At 47.6% G+C, this 14,884-nt stretch overlaps 1 protein-coding gene across 1 annotated transcript in view; it reads right to left on the reverse strand.

Moving 5' to 3' along the window:
- The window catches only part of ATRN (attractin), a 106,578-nt gene extending 92,092 nt beyond the window's left edge, over window positions 1-14,486 (reverse strand). The window contains exon 1 of the mRNA XM_075261777.1: window positions 14,194-14,486. Coding sequence (XP_075117878.1) covers window positions 14,194-14,369 — 176 coding nt within the window. The 5' untranslated portion in view covers window positions 14,370-14,486. The remainder of the gene's footprint in view (window positions 1-14,193) is intronic.
- Between the last annotated feature and the right edge of the window lie 398 nt (window positions 14,487-14,884).

The following is a 14,884-nucleotide window of genomic DNA, read 5'->3' on the forward strand; positions in this document are numbered from 1 at the left end:
TTGGATATTTGGATGTTTGTTCCTCGATCACGCAAAAACGGCTGAACGGATTTGAATGAAATTTGGCACATAGATAAATTGTAACCTCGATTAACATATATGCTTTTTATCCCGGTAAATGACATGGCTCCACGACTGTTATGAATTTATGTTCACATACTATATTACACTGCTCTTAGCAGCAGCCTTATCTCAGGTCCCAGGGCTGTTATCTCTATGTGTAAACACTCACTAACCCTCAGTGGATTGTGTACAAGCATTTGCATATTATCTGATCTGCTCCAGGCTGTGCTGACACACTGACAAGGGAAAACACCTTTAATCCAAATTGATAGTTTGCTACTTTTAAACATGCCGGGAAAAAGAAAATCAAATTTGTTGCAAAATTCTAAAGCAATGAGAGCTATGAAGGAGCCAGAAGTCAGAGAGTTCTTCTCAAGTGGAGCTGAGGGGGATCATTGACACAACACGCTCATTATATGGCATCCCAGCGAGCTGCTGAGATGCCGGAACAATCACAGGCATGTTGTGAGGAATGAGTTCAGCAGTAGGACAGCTTAACAGCTGCCGAAACGCCAGTACAGGTGAACCATCGACGGTAGCAATTTGCTGAATATTGGCGGATCATCGACGCCAACAACACGCGGACGAAGTCGCAGGCAGACACACACACAAATGACATACAAAACTGGGCAATACTTATAGGGTCACTACACAAACAAAAAATGAAATATACCCATGCGAAGCCGAGTCCTCCTGCTAGTCATATATAAAGGCACAAGCTGAAGGATATACCAGGCCCTACAGTCTCCTGATCTGAACATCATTGACCATCTGTGGCCAGAGACAAGCCAAGAATCTCACAGAACTGGAAGACTTCTCCAAGGAGGAATGGAAGAAAATCCCTCAAACACTGGAAGACTCTTGGCTGGTTACATACAGTGTTTACAAGATGTGATACTTGCCAAAGGGGGCGCTACTAGGTACTTTATAACCCATTGATTTCAATGTGTAGTGCGCATAAGCCGCCACCCATTGAAGTCAATGGGATCTCTTTTGAAGCGCCACGCTCTGACACGTGTTTATGTGTGTAAATGAGCGGCGCGTTACTCCGTGAGAACAGGGCCTTAAACCATAGAATAATAATAAATCATGCAAAAAAAAAAAACCTACTAAAAATAGGCTATACTAAGGTCGGCCATACACCCCCAACTCCCCACTACAGCGTCCCCATAGATCTGGGGGTAGCACTAGATAGCAGTGGTTTACCTCTACAAGAACTAAACAATCGGGCAGTCGAAACTGCCCAGCTGCCCATCATCTGCAGGTGGGGTGGGGGGATATTTGAGGGATCCCCAACACATATGGTCCATCAAAATCACAGGTGGCACTTTAGGCTACAGCTGGCGCCAGGTGTTACATTGTAGCAGCTTGTGCTATAGCCGCTCCTCCCGACAATCCCGTAAGGTACCTGGTGCCAGCAGGAGCCCTGCTCTCCTAAGCCCCGCCCCGCTCTCCTAAGCTCCGCCCCGTCACAGCCAGTGCACTAGGAGGGGCTCATCTGTGGAACATGACATTATTATGACCGGAACGTTCTTGTCCTCTTCTTCTCTGCCTTCAGGGTCCTGTCAGGAGATTTCAGAACAAATGAATTACACAAAAGCCACGAGATTATGTGTAACATCCACTTTCCCATAGCCGACAGCGTAGACTGAGGATTTACACATTTACTCAGTGGTCACATGGTCAGAGCTGAATGAGGACAACTAGAGGGTGGAGGGCGGTAATACAGGCAGTGCTTCTTAAAGGGAACATCCCCGAAATAATCATCTCAGTATTCTCCCCCTCCCAGTAGTCACAGCACACCTGCTCCCCCCTCCCAGTAGTCACTGCAAGCCTACTCCCCCCTCCCAGTAGTCACAGCAAGCCTTCTCCCCCTCCCAGTAGTCACTGCAAGCCTTCTCCCCCTCCCAGTAGTCACAGCAAGCCTTCTCCCCCTCCCAGTAGTCACAGCAAGCCTTCTCCCCCTCCCAGTAGTCACAGCAAGCCTTCTCCCCCTCCCAGTAGTCACAGCAAGCCTTCTCCCCCTCCCAGTAGTCACAGCAAGCCTTCTCCCCCTCCCAGTAGTCACAGCAAGCCTTCTCCCCCTCCCAGTAGTCAAAGCCTTCTCCCCCCACCAAGTAGTCACAGCAAGCCTTTTCCCCCTCCCAGTAGTCACTGCAAGCCTTCTCCCCCTCCCAGTAGTCCCAGCATGCCTTCTCCCCCTCCCAGTAGTCACTGCAAGCCTTCTCCCCCTCCCAGTAGTCACAGCAAGCCTTCTCCCCCTCCCAGTAGTCACAGCATGCCTTCTCCCCCTCCCAGTAGTCACAGCATGCCTTCTCCCCCTCCCAATAGTCACTGCAAGCCTTCTCCCCCTCCCAGTAGTCACTGCAAGCCTTCTCCCCCTCCCAGTAGTCACAGCAAGCCTTCTCCCCCTCCCAGTAGTCACAGCAAGCCTTCTCCCCCTCCCAGTAGTCACAGCAAGCCTTCTCCCCCTCCCAGTAGTCACAGCAAGCCTTCTCCCCCCACCAAGTAGTCACTGCAAGCCTTCTCCCCCTCCCAGTAGTCACTGCAAGCCTTCTCCCCCTCCTAGTAGTCACTGCAAGCCTTCTCCCCCTCCCAGTAGTCACTGCAAGCCTTCTCCCCCTCCCAGTAGTCACTGCAAGCCTTCTCCCCCTCCCAGTAGTCCCAGCATGCCTTCTCCCCCTCCCAGTAGTCACAGCAAGCCTTCTCCCCCCACCAAGTAGTCACTGCAAGCCTTCTCCCCCTCCCAGTAGTCACTGCAAGCCTTCTCCCCCTCCCAGTAGTCACTGCAAGCCTTCTCCCCCTCCCAGTAGTCACTGCAAGCCTTCTCCCCCTCCCAGTAGTCACTGCAAGCCTTCTCCCCCTCCCAGTAGTCACTGCAAGCCTTCTCCCCCTCCCAGTAGTCCCAGCATGCCTTCTCCCCCTCCCAGTAGTCACAGCAAGCCTTCTCCCCCCACCAAGTAGTCACTGCAAGCCTTCTCCCCTCCCAGTAGTCACTGCAAGCCTTCTCCCCCTCCCAGTAGTCACTGCAAGCCTTCTCCCCCTCCCAGTAGTCACAGCAAGCCTTCTCCCCCTCCCAGTAGTCACAGCATGCCTTCTCCCCCTCCCAGTAGTCACTGCAAGCCTTCTCCCCCTCCCAGTAGTCACAGCAAGCCTTCTCCCCCTCCCAGTAGTCACAGCAAGCCTTCTCCCCCTCCCAGTAGTCACAGCAAGCCTTCTCCACCTCCCAGTAGTCACAGCAAGCCTTCTCCCCCTCCCAGTAGTCACAGCAAGCCTTCTCCCCCTCCCAGTAGTCACAGCAAGCCTTCTCCCCCCACCAAGTAGTCACTGCAAGCCTTCTCCCCCTCCCAGTAGTCACTGCAAGCCTTCTCCCCCTCCCAGTAGTCACAGCAAGCCTTCTCCCCCTCCCAGTAGTCACAGCAAGCCTTCTCCCCCTCCCAGTAGTCACAGCAAGCCTTCTCCCCCTCCCAGTAGTCACAGCAAGCCTTCTCCCCCTCCCAGTAGTCACAGCAAGCCTTCTCCCCCCACCAAGTAGTCACTGCAAGCCTTCTCCCCCTCCCAGTAGTCACTGCAAGCCTTCTCCCCCTCCCAGTAGTCACTGCAAGCCTTCTCCCCCTCCCAGTAGTCACTGCAAGCCTTCTCCCCCTCCCAGTAGTCACTGCAAGCCTTCTCCCCCTCCCAGTAGTCACTGCAAGCCTTCTCCCCCTCCCAGTAGTCCCAGCATGCCTTCTCCCCCTCCCAGTAGTCACAGCAAGCCTTCTCCCCCCACCAAGTAGTCACTGCAAGCCTTCTCCCCCTCCCAGTAGTCACTGCAAGCCTTCTCCCCCTCCTAGTAGTCACTGCAAGCCTTCTCCCCCTCCCAGTAGTCACAGCAAGCCTTCTCCCCCTCCCAGTAGTCACAGCAAGCCTTCTCCCCCCACCAAGTAGTCACAGCAAGCCTTCTCCCCCTCTCAGTAGTCACAGCATACCTACTCCCCCCTCCCAGTAGTCACAGCAAGCCTTCTCCCCCTCTCAGTAGTCACTGCATACCTACTCCCCCCTCCCAGTAGTCACAGCAAGCCTTCTCCCCCTCCCAGTAGTCACTGCAAGCCTTCTCCCGCACCCAGTAGTCACAGCAAGCCTTCTCCCGCACCCAGTAGTCACAGCAAGCCTTCTCCCGCACCCAGTAGTTCCAGCAAGCCTTCTCCCCCTCCCACTAGTCACAGCAAGCCTTCTCCCCCTCCCACTAGTCACAGCAAGCCTTCTCCCCCTCCCACTAGTCACAGCAAGCCTTCTCCCCCTCCCAGTAGTCACAGCAAGCCTTCTCCTGCACCCAATAGTCACAGCAAGCCTTCTCCGCCTCCCAGTAGTCACAGCATGCATTCTCCCCCTCCCAGTAGTCACAGCATGCCTTCTCCCGCTCCCAGTAGTCACAGCAAGCCTTCTCCCGCACCCAGTAGTCACAGCAACCCTTCTCCCCCTCCCAGTAGTCAAAGCATGCCTTCTCCCCCTCCCAGTAGTCACAGCATGCCTTCGCCCCCTCCCAGTAGTCACAGCAAACCTTCTCCCCCTCCCAGTAGGCACAGCAAGCCTTCTCCCCCTCCAAGTAGGCACTGCAAGCCTTCTCCCCCTCCCAGTAGGCACAGCAAGCCTTCTCCCGCACCCAGTAGGCACAGCATGCCTTCTCCCCCTCCCAGTAGGCACAGCAAGCCTTCTCCCGCACCCAGTAGGCACTGCAAGCCTTCTCCCGCACACAGTAGTCACAGCATACCTTCTCCCGCACCCAGTAGTCACAGCAAGCTTTCTCCCCCCCCCAGTAGGCACAGCAAGCCTTCTCCCGCACCCAGTAGTCACAGCATACCTTCTCCCCCTCCCAGTAGTCACAGCAAGCCTTCTCCCGCACCCAGTAGTCACAGCATACCTTCTCCCGCACCCAGTAGTAACAGCAAGCCTTCTCCCCCTCCCAGTAATCACAGCACATCTGCTCCCCCCTCCCAGTAGTCACAGCATGCCTCCTCCCCCATCGAAAAAAAAAAAAAACCTGCCATGTCAAGTCTTTATTCCCCAGTATTTGCAACAAATCTCCCCCTTAGTAGTCATGACATCTTCCCAACAAGTAGTCAGAAGACTCCACACCTTAGCAGTCACAGCAGGCCACCATCACAAGGGGTTAAGGCAAGCCCCTTTCCTTTTCAGGGGCCGCAGAGAGCCTCCTCCCATCCTCCCCAGTGGTCATCCTCCACCAGCACTCCCTCACATCTAGTAGGACCCTGTTAGGTAGGAAGCTGAAGAGCACAGTCAGACCAGCAGGGGAGGATCAGAACAAGTGCTATGGAAGGGGGGAGCCGATATTGAGATTTCAGGATCGTTTTTAAAATTCGATTTTCGATCATTTTCCAGCCGATCCTGTTCTTGAAATTTGCTCGATCGCCGATCGGAATCTGATCTTTCCCGATCGCTCAACTCTAATGCTAGCTTTTCCCACAATGATTGGCCAGTAGCCAAGCATTGTAGGAAATAACCTCTGACCTTGATCCCGCCATAAAAGATCGGGATCGGAATTCCGATCACGATCGTGAGATTTACTCGATCGCCGATCAGAATCTGATCTTTTCCGATCGCTCAACCCTACTCAAAACCAAACTGTAACCTCCAGGTCCAGTCTAGGAGAAAATACATTACAGTCCCTGGACGACCCCTTTAAAATTCTGTCCCTTCTAGAGCAGCAGGGGGTGCAAGAGAGGCAAAGAGAGTCTCTATAGCTGGAACGTTATATACAAGGATCTATGCTATGAAGAACAAACAAACATTAAAAAATAAAACACTAACCTCACCCGGGAGCCCAAGGGCGTACTCAGCTACCCCGTCACATCACATCCTGCTAAGATCACGGGAAATCCCTTTTATGTCAGCAATTGAGTCATTTTTACCAAATAAATAAAAAATTTTTAAAAAATTCAAAACAGAAAGAAAAAAAAACAGAACATTACTAACAAAAAATACCTTAGAATATAAAAGGAACTCTGCAAACAAAGCCTTGGAGAAAAGAAAAGAAATGATCTACAAATATCCAAGTGCTCAAACGTGAATGTTCAGAGAAGAAGAAGAAAAACAATCTAAAAAGTTTTCAGAAGGAAACCTACAAAACGTAATAAACAACGGTGACAGAACAACAAGGTCAGAGACGTGAGGAGTCTAGACGGGGAAATCTATTCAGTGCAAGTCACGAGGGTTGTAGCCGGTCATTTGGGGAGGAAAGTTAGGAAAATTACTTCCAAAAAGAGGAAATCATCTTAGAAACATTAACCCTTCAAAACCCATCAAATATAAATTGTCCTTACGCTGGAGGTGAGCAGACGACACCAGAATGTTCCCAAAATTACTGTCATATAACAGGGCCCTAAGAAGTAATGTGCTCAAGATCCCCCCAAAAACAACTCCTAGAATCCTGCGGTTTTCCTGTTAACTCTCAGGTGCGGAGCCTATACAGCCAAGTAGGGGACATCAGGACATTCCTAAAATTACTGTCAATGATGGTCTTCTAACGAAACCCCAAATAACAGTCAAGAACCCTAAAAAAAAATAATAATATAGTCAAGAACCCTCAAAAACAAGTACTAGATTTCTGCTGTTTTCCTGTTAACTCTCAGGTGCGGAGTCTATACAGCTCTGTCAATGACATCGAAACTTTGCCAAAATTACTGTCAATGATGGTTTTCTAACAAAACCCCAAATAATATAGTCAAGAACCCTCAAAAACAAGTACTAGAATTCTGCTGCTTTCCTGTTAACTCTCAGGTGTGGAGCCTATACAGCTATGTAGGGGACATCAGGACATTCCCAAAATTACTGTCAATGATGGTTTTCTAAACAAAACCCAAAATTATATAGTCAAGAACCCTCAAAAACAAGTACTAGAATTCTGCTGCTTTCCTGTTAACTCTCAGGGAGCCTTCACACGGAGTAAATACGTGTATATTTTTGCAAAATACACGTGTCAAAATAAGACTCCCATTGACTTCAATGACATTTTTTCGCACGTGTAAAACAACGCCTGTAAGAGGTCATTGAAGACAATGGGAGTCTAATTTTTACATGTGTATTTTGCAAAAATACACGCGTGTTTACTCCGTGTGAAGGCTCCCTCGGGTGCGGAGCCTATACAACTATGTAGATGACTTCACAACATTCCCAAAATTACTGTCAATAATTGTCTTCTAACAACATCTGAAATAATATGAAGAACCCCCAGAACAACTTGTATTACTATTCAGCTGTTTTCCTGTTAACTCTCAGGTGCGGAGCCTATACAGCCAAGTAGGGGACATCAGGACATTCCCAAAATTACTGTCAATGATGGTTTTCTAACAAAACCCCAAATAATATCGTCAAGAACCCTCAAAATCAAGTACTAGAGTTCTGCTGTTTTCCTGTTCACTCTCAGGTGCGGAGCCTATACAGCTCTGTAGACGACTTCACAACATTCCCAAAATTACTGTCAATAATGGTCTTCTAACGAAACCCAAAATAATATAGTCAAGAACCCACCAAAACAACCGTTACTATTCAGCTGTCTTCCTGTTAACTCTCAGGTGCGGAGCCAATACAGATTTTAGAAGAAAGCAAGCCAAATTCTGATGACAGCTCTGGAAGTGGCGATGTATTGTAGGATGAGTACAGTCCATATTCCAGAACCATGATGTACAGAGAGTAACCTACAGGGCTATATCATACTCTTAGATGTATACTGAACTATCAGTATATATCAGTGCCAAACAAAAAAGTCATATTCTGAATGCTATTTCCCCCACAAAAACTTCATCTAAAGACAATATGGTATCACAGAGGTACAATTTTGGGGCAAGTCAGGCCAACGAACAGGGTGTCCCCATTGTGTTGCGAAGAAGTTGGCAAATAATGTCCCCCTAAGTGACCGCAGGCAGAGATCTGGCAAATGGTGAAAAACTGAAACACAAAGTACGGGCACAATTAAAGGGGTAGCAAGTAAAAAGTATCGATCAGTAGGAGTCCAGTCGTGGAGAACAGCCCGATCCCCAGATCATGGACACCGCATGGCTGAGAAACCTGAGTGTGTGACTATAGCCATTCATTAGACTCAGAGCTTTCCTATACTGTTTGGGTGCCCGTCACGTCAGCACCGGGGGTGTGTTGTGAGGTTCTGTAGAAGGTCAGGCTGTCATTAGTCAGTGACTATGAGTCTAGTCCATTATAAAGTTGGGCAGAACCATGGCGCTGGTTCTGTATAAGTAGCGCCTTTATGACATCTGTTTACCCCAGCATGACCAGATTACATACAATTTACCAGGTGCCAACCATGATGCCATCTGAACCCCAACCCTGCCTGCTGCCCGGCCCTTTAATGGCAGGTACTCAGGAATAAGGAACCTAAGTCAGGCCCTGAAAGTCATCCAAAGGTGGAAAAGTAGAAGTGATTGCCAGCCTTGTGTGCGCGGAGTTCATGTGTTAGATAAGATAACATGGAGGGATCACAATGCCGCCAGCTATAAGACTCTGTCCAATCTAACAGGGATCAATATATAAGGAGAAATTCACACTATCATAGTGGAGAACAATGGCGTCAACATGTCAGGACAACCTCCAAACAGATCGTTATCACATAGTAATCATTATCCTATCCTTCCTACTACACTACTAAACTAACTATAATAATATAATAATAATAATTATTATTATTATTAATTAATTTAATAAAATGCGAAAATTTGTGTGTTTGTTCCTCAATCACGCAAAAACGGCTTAACAGATTTTGATGAAATGTGGCACATAGATAGATTGTAACCTCGATTAAAATATAGGCTACTTTTTATCTTGGTAAATGACATGGCTTCATGACTGTTATGAATTTATGTTCACATACTATATTACACTGCTCCTGCAGCAGCTTATCTCAGCCAGGTCTGTTATGTCTCTGTGTAATCACACACTAACCCTCAGTGTACAGGCATTTGCATATTATCTGATCTGCTCCAGGCAGTGCTGACACACTGACACGGGCAAACACCTTTAATCCAAATTGGCAGTTTCTCAATTTTAAACATGCCTGGAAAAAGAGAATCTAATTTGTCGCAAACAACAAGAGCTATGGAGGAGCCAGAAGTCACAGAGTTCTCCTCAAGCACAGCTGAGGGGGATCATAAACGCCAAAAACACATGCATTATATGGCGTCGCAGTGAGCTGCTGAGATGTCGGAACAATCATGGGCACGGCGTGAGGAACGAATTCGGCGGCAGACCAGCTTGAGAGCTGCAGAAACGCCGGAGAAGGTGGATCATCAACACATTCATTACATGGTGTCCCAGCGAGCTTCTGAGATGCTGGAACAGTCACAGGCATGACGTGAGGAACAAGTTCAGCAGTAGGACAGCTTGAGAGCTGCCGAAATAGGCAAACCATCAACAGCAGCAATTTGCTGAATATAGGCGGATCATCGACGCCAACAACCCACAGGCGAAGTCGCGGGCAGAGACTAACACTAAGCATATACTAATAATAATAATACTAGTAATACACTAATCCCTGTAACCATACTACTAGTACTAATCATACACTAATTCCCACCCCAGCTCATCACTCTGCACAGTGTGACCGTATCTTACTGCAGGACACTACAGAGGTTACACACTCCTAATAATGAGATCTGGAAGCCTCCGATATGTTTTCTGTATTAACTCCTTATAGTCAACATCTCCGCAGTGAGTGGAAATATTCGAGAACCAAGATGGCGAACCTATGGCACGCACACGCCGTTGTCCAGATCGCTCACCAACAGGGAATCCGGTACAAGACTCCACATCAGTGAGCGATCGCTGCTTTCAGCTAGATGTTCAAATGCAAGACTGCGGCCTATACTGACTGCAGAGTGTGACCTCTGCCCCGATGCAGGCGCGTTATTGTAAGTCATCAGCGCCTGCAGTCAGAAGAAGGAGGGCGGCTACTCTTCATGGGACTTCAGGTAAGTATAATACTGTGTGTGTGTATACGAGGGGGCTACTGTGGAGCATATAATACTGTGTAGGGGGGCTACTGTGGAGCATATAATACTGTGTAGGGGGGCTACTGTGGAGCATATAATACTGTGTAGGGGGCTACTGTGGAGCATATAATACTGTGTAGGGGGGCTACTGTGGAGCATATAATACTGTGTAGGGGGCTACTGTGGAGCATATAATACTGTGTAGGGGGGCTACTGTGGAGCATATAATACTGTGTAGGGGGCTACTGTGGAGCATATAATACTGTGTAGGGGGGCTACTGTGGAGCATATAATACTGTGTAGGGGGCTACTGTGGAGCATATAATACTGTGTAGGGGGCTACTGTGGAGCATATAATACTGTGTAGGGAGGCTGCTGTAGAGCATATAATACTGTGTAGGGGGCTACTGTGGCGCATATAATACTGTCTTGGAAGGCCTACTGTGGCGCATATAATACTTTGTGGGGGATATCTACTGTGGAGCATATAACATTGCAGGGGGTGCTTACTGTGGGGCATATCATACTGCATGGGGGGCCTACTGTGGACCATATAATACTATAATACTGTCTGGGGGCCACTGTGGAGCATATAATACTGTCTGGGGGCCACTGTGGAGCATATAATACTGTCTGGGGGCCACTGTGGAGCATATAATACTGTCTGGGGGCTACTGTGGAGCATATAATACTGTCTGGGGGCTACTGTGGAGCATATAATACTGTCTGGGGGCCACTGTGGAGCATATAATACTGTCTGGGGGCCACTGTGGAGCATATAATACTGTCTAGGGGCCACTGTGGAGCATATAATACTGTCTAGGGGCCACTGTGGAGCATATAATACTGTCTGGGGGCCACTGTGGAGCATATAATACTATCTGGGGGCCACTGTGGAGCATATAATACTGTCTGGGGGCCACTTTGAGGCAGATTGTGCTGTCTGAGGTCCACTCACTATTTCTATCACACAGTATCTGTGTTATAGCAGACGTGATATTAGTACAGGCTGTAATAACATTGTACGGTCACTATAATACAGATCCTGTGCCGCCATGTAAATAATGAACATTAATTGTTCACAAGTACCAAACGCAGAGACCTTCTCACCTCTCAGTACAAAGTGGTTTGTATTATGGAAAGCTCTGTATAACCCCATTCACACCACTGTATTTTGTGGGCCCATCATTGTTCCCAATCGTGGATCCGCACAGTATTAAGGTTAAATTCCCGTGTTGGCACTTTGTGATATTTTAGTAGGTTTTGGGTTGCAGTTTGGGCACTCGGTCTATAAACAGTTCGCCATCACTGTGTCTAGAATATATACAAAGGGTTCACAGCCAGTGGTGACCTCAGAGGAGGGATCGCTACAATGTAACAGCAATCTAAGGGAGAGATACACTGTAACAAACCTTCAGCAGTGTGAGCAGGGATAAGGTCAGGACTAGTTTTAGCCTCTGGATAGGAACGAAAACGTTTTACAGACAACAGAGCAGAGCTGGAGAACACTTTATGGCGACTGCTGCAAAAGGAGGTAAGATCAGAAGGTTCCCGCCACCGCGCTTCCACGTTAACGACCACGTCTGAGGACTTTGTTATGGCTGCAGCTATTGGCCATAGGAATGGTTTATGATCTGTTCACACTGTATTTTACACGGTAATCCCCTGCAGTGTGGAGCGGTCACTGGCAGTGCAATGACACATATATACAGTATACACACCTAGATCATCATAAAAAGTAATAAAACTAAGAGGTGATGCAGTGTATACAGACACCTGAACAAAACTGTGAAAACACTGAGAGTGGAAGGAAAGAGGAATGAAAGGTACAAAATAACACAAAGTATAAGAGAGAAGAAACTAGCTGCCTGATAGCCAGTGTACCCCAGGATATAGGAACACGGACATGGGAATACACTGCACGCTGTATGTGACTGTATGTGCAGGAGTTACTATAGGAGGACAAGAGGTACAAAGTGCAACACGGAGAACCGCAAATAGTATAAGAGAGTGTTCACACAGAAGATAAAACGCAGATTATATAAAGCACCGAGAGAGGTAACACCGAGATACTACTATAAAGTGATACACAATAGTACACACACAGATCCTCTATATAATACACACATACTGTACACACACACAGCTCCTCCATGTAATATACAGACACGCTGTACACACACAGATCCTCCATGTAACACACATACTGTATACACACACAGCTCCTCCATGTAATATATACACATATTGTACACACACAGATCCTCCATGTAACACACATACTGTATACACACAGCTCCTCCATGTAATATATACACATATTGTACACACACAGATCCTCCATGTAACACACATACTGTATACACACAGCTCCTCCATGTAATATATACACATACTGTACACACACAGCTCCTCCATGTAATATATACACATACTGTACACACACAGCTCCTACATGTAATATATACACATACTGTACACACAGCTCCTCCATGTAATATATACACACACTGTACACACACAGCTCCTCCATGTAATATATACACACACTGTACACACACAGCTCCTCCATGTAATATATACACACACTGTACACACACAGCTCCTCCATGTAATATATACACACACTGTACACACACAGCTCCTCCATGTAATATATACACACACTGTACACACACAGCTCCTCCATGTAATATATACACATACTGTACACACACAGCTCCTCCATGTAATATATACACACACTGTACACACACAGCTCCTCCATGTAATATATACACATACTGTACACACACAGCTCCTCCATGTAATATATACACATACTGTACACACACAGCTCCTCCATGTAATATATACACATACTGTACACACACAGCTCCTCCATGTAATATATACACATACTGTACACACACACAGCTCCTCCATGTAATATATACACATACTGTACACACACACAGCTCCTCCATGTAATATACAGACACGCTGTACACACACAGATCCTCCATGTAACACACATACTGTATACACACAGCTCCTCCATGTAATATATACACACACTGTACACACACAGCTCCTACATGTAATATATACACATACTGTACACACACAGCTCCTCCATGTAATATATACACATACTGTACACACACAGCTCCTCCATGTAATATATACACATACTGTACACACACAGCTCCTACATGTAATATATACACATACTGTACACACACAGCTCCTCCATGTAATATATACACATACTGTACACACACAGCTCCTCCATGTAATATATACACACACTGTACACACACAGCTCCTACATGTAATATATACACATACTGTACACACAGCTCCTCCATGTAATATATACACATACTGTACACACACAGCTCCTCCATGTAATATATACACATACTGTACACACACAGCTCCTCCATGTAATATATACACATACTGTACACACACAGCTCCTCCATGTAATATATACACATACTGTACACACACAGCTCCTACATGTAATATACAGACACGCTGTACACACACAGATCCTCCATGTAACACACATACTGTATACACACACAGCTCCTCCATGTAATATATACACATATTGTACACACACAGCTCCTCCATGTAATATATACACATACTGTACACACACAGCTCCTCCATGTAATATATACACATACTGTACACACACAGCTCCTCCATGTAACACACATACTGTATACACACACAGCTCCTCCATGTAATATATACACATACTGTACACACACAGCTCCTCCATGTAATATATACACATACTGTACACACACAGCTCCTACATATTACACATACACTGTACACACACAGCTCCTCCATGTAATATACACACACATATATCCTCTATATAATATACACACAAGTAGCTCCTCCATGTAATATACACACAGTAAATACACACACCGTACACATACATACCATACACATACACAACACACACATATATACATAACACACATATATACACACACATACATACATAACACACATAAATACATATACACAACACACACATACATAACACACACATAAATACACATACATACATACACACACACACACACAGTCCCCCCCAGCCGTGCGCACACACATAGGGAGGACTCACAAGAAGCGGCCCCCGCAGTGCTGGCACTGCTCTCCGGTCCAGCCGGGATCACACTGGCACTGGCCGCTGCCGGGCTGACACACGCCGTTCACACAGGGCTTCTCGCACTCCTTGGCCTCCAGTACTGGTGACAGGGACAGCTGGAGCAGGACGAGCAGCAGCCCCGCAGTCCGCATGTCTCTCCCGGGGCCGGCGCTCTCCAGTCCGGGGACTCTCTGCTCCACTCACTCGGATGTCGTCACCGGGCTGCCAGGCCTGACCCGGGGCGGGGCTAACCGCGGTCACGTGTGCGCTGCGCTCCACACTAGAAGCGACCACTCTGAGCAAACTACGGGGGTGCGGGAGACGACACCCTGCTGAGTCTCGGTGGACTCCGCCGAGCACCGTCTCCATGGAGACTCCGAGTAGCATGGCCCGCTGCTCTGTGATAGTGTATAGAGCCTGGATGGCCGTATAAGTATAGGCTGAGGAGATGACTGCCCCCCCTACAGGCCGCCTCATACACTGCACTCTAGTATCACAGCCGTATACACAGGCACAAGCTGAAGGCTACACCAGGCCCTACAGAGCCCTGAGCTGTACAGCACTGACAGGCTGTGGTCAGAGCAAGCGAGACCGGCCAGGAGACTCACAGAACGGGAAGACTAAGCCAAGGAAGGACGGGAGGAAATCCCTCACCTGGAAGACTCAC

Source organism: Leptodactylus fuscus, chromosome 1, assembly GCF_031893055.1.
Source record: "Leptodactylus fuscus isolate aLepFus1 chromosome 1, aLepFus1.hap2, whole genome shotgun sequence".
Lineage (NCBI taxonomy): Eukaryota > Metazoa > Chordata > Amphibia > Anura > Leptodactylidae > Leptodactylus > Leptodactylus fuscus.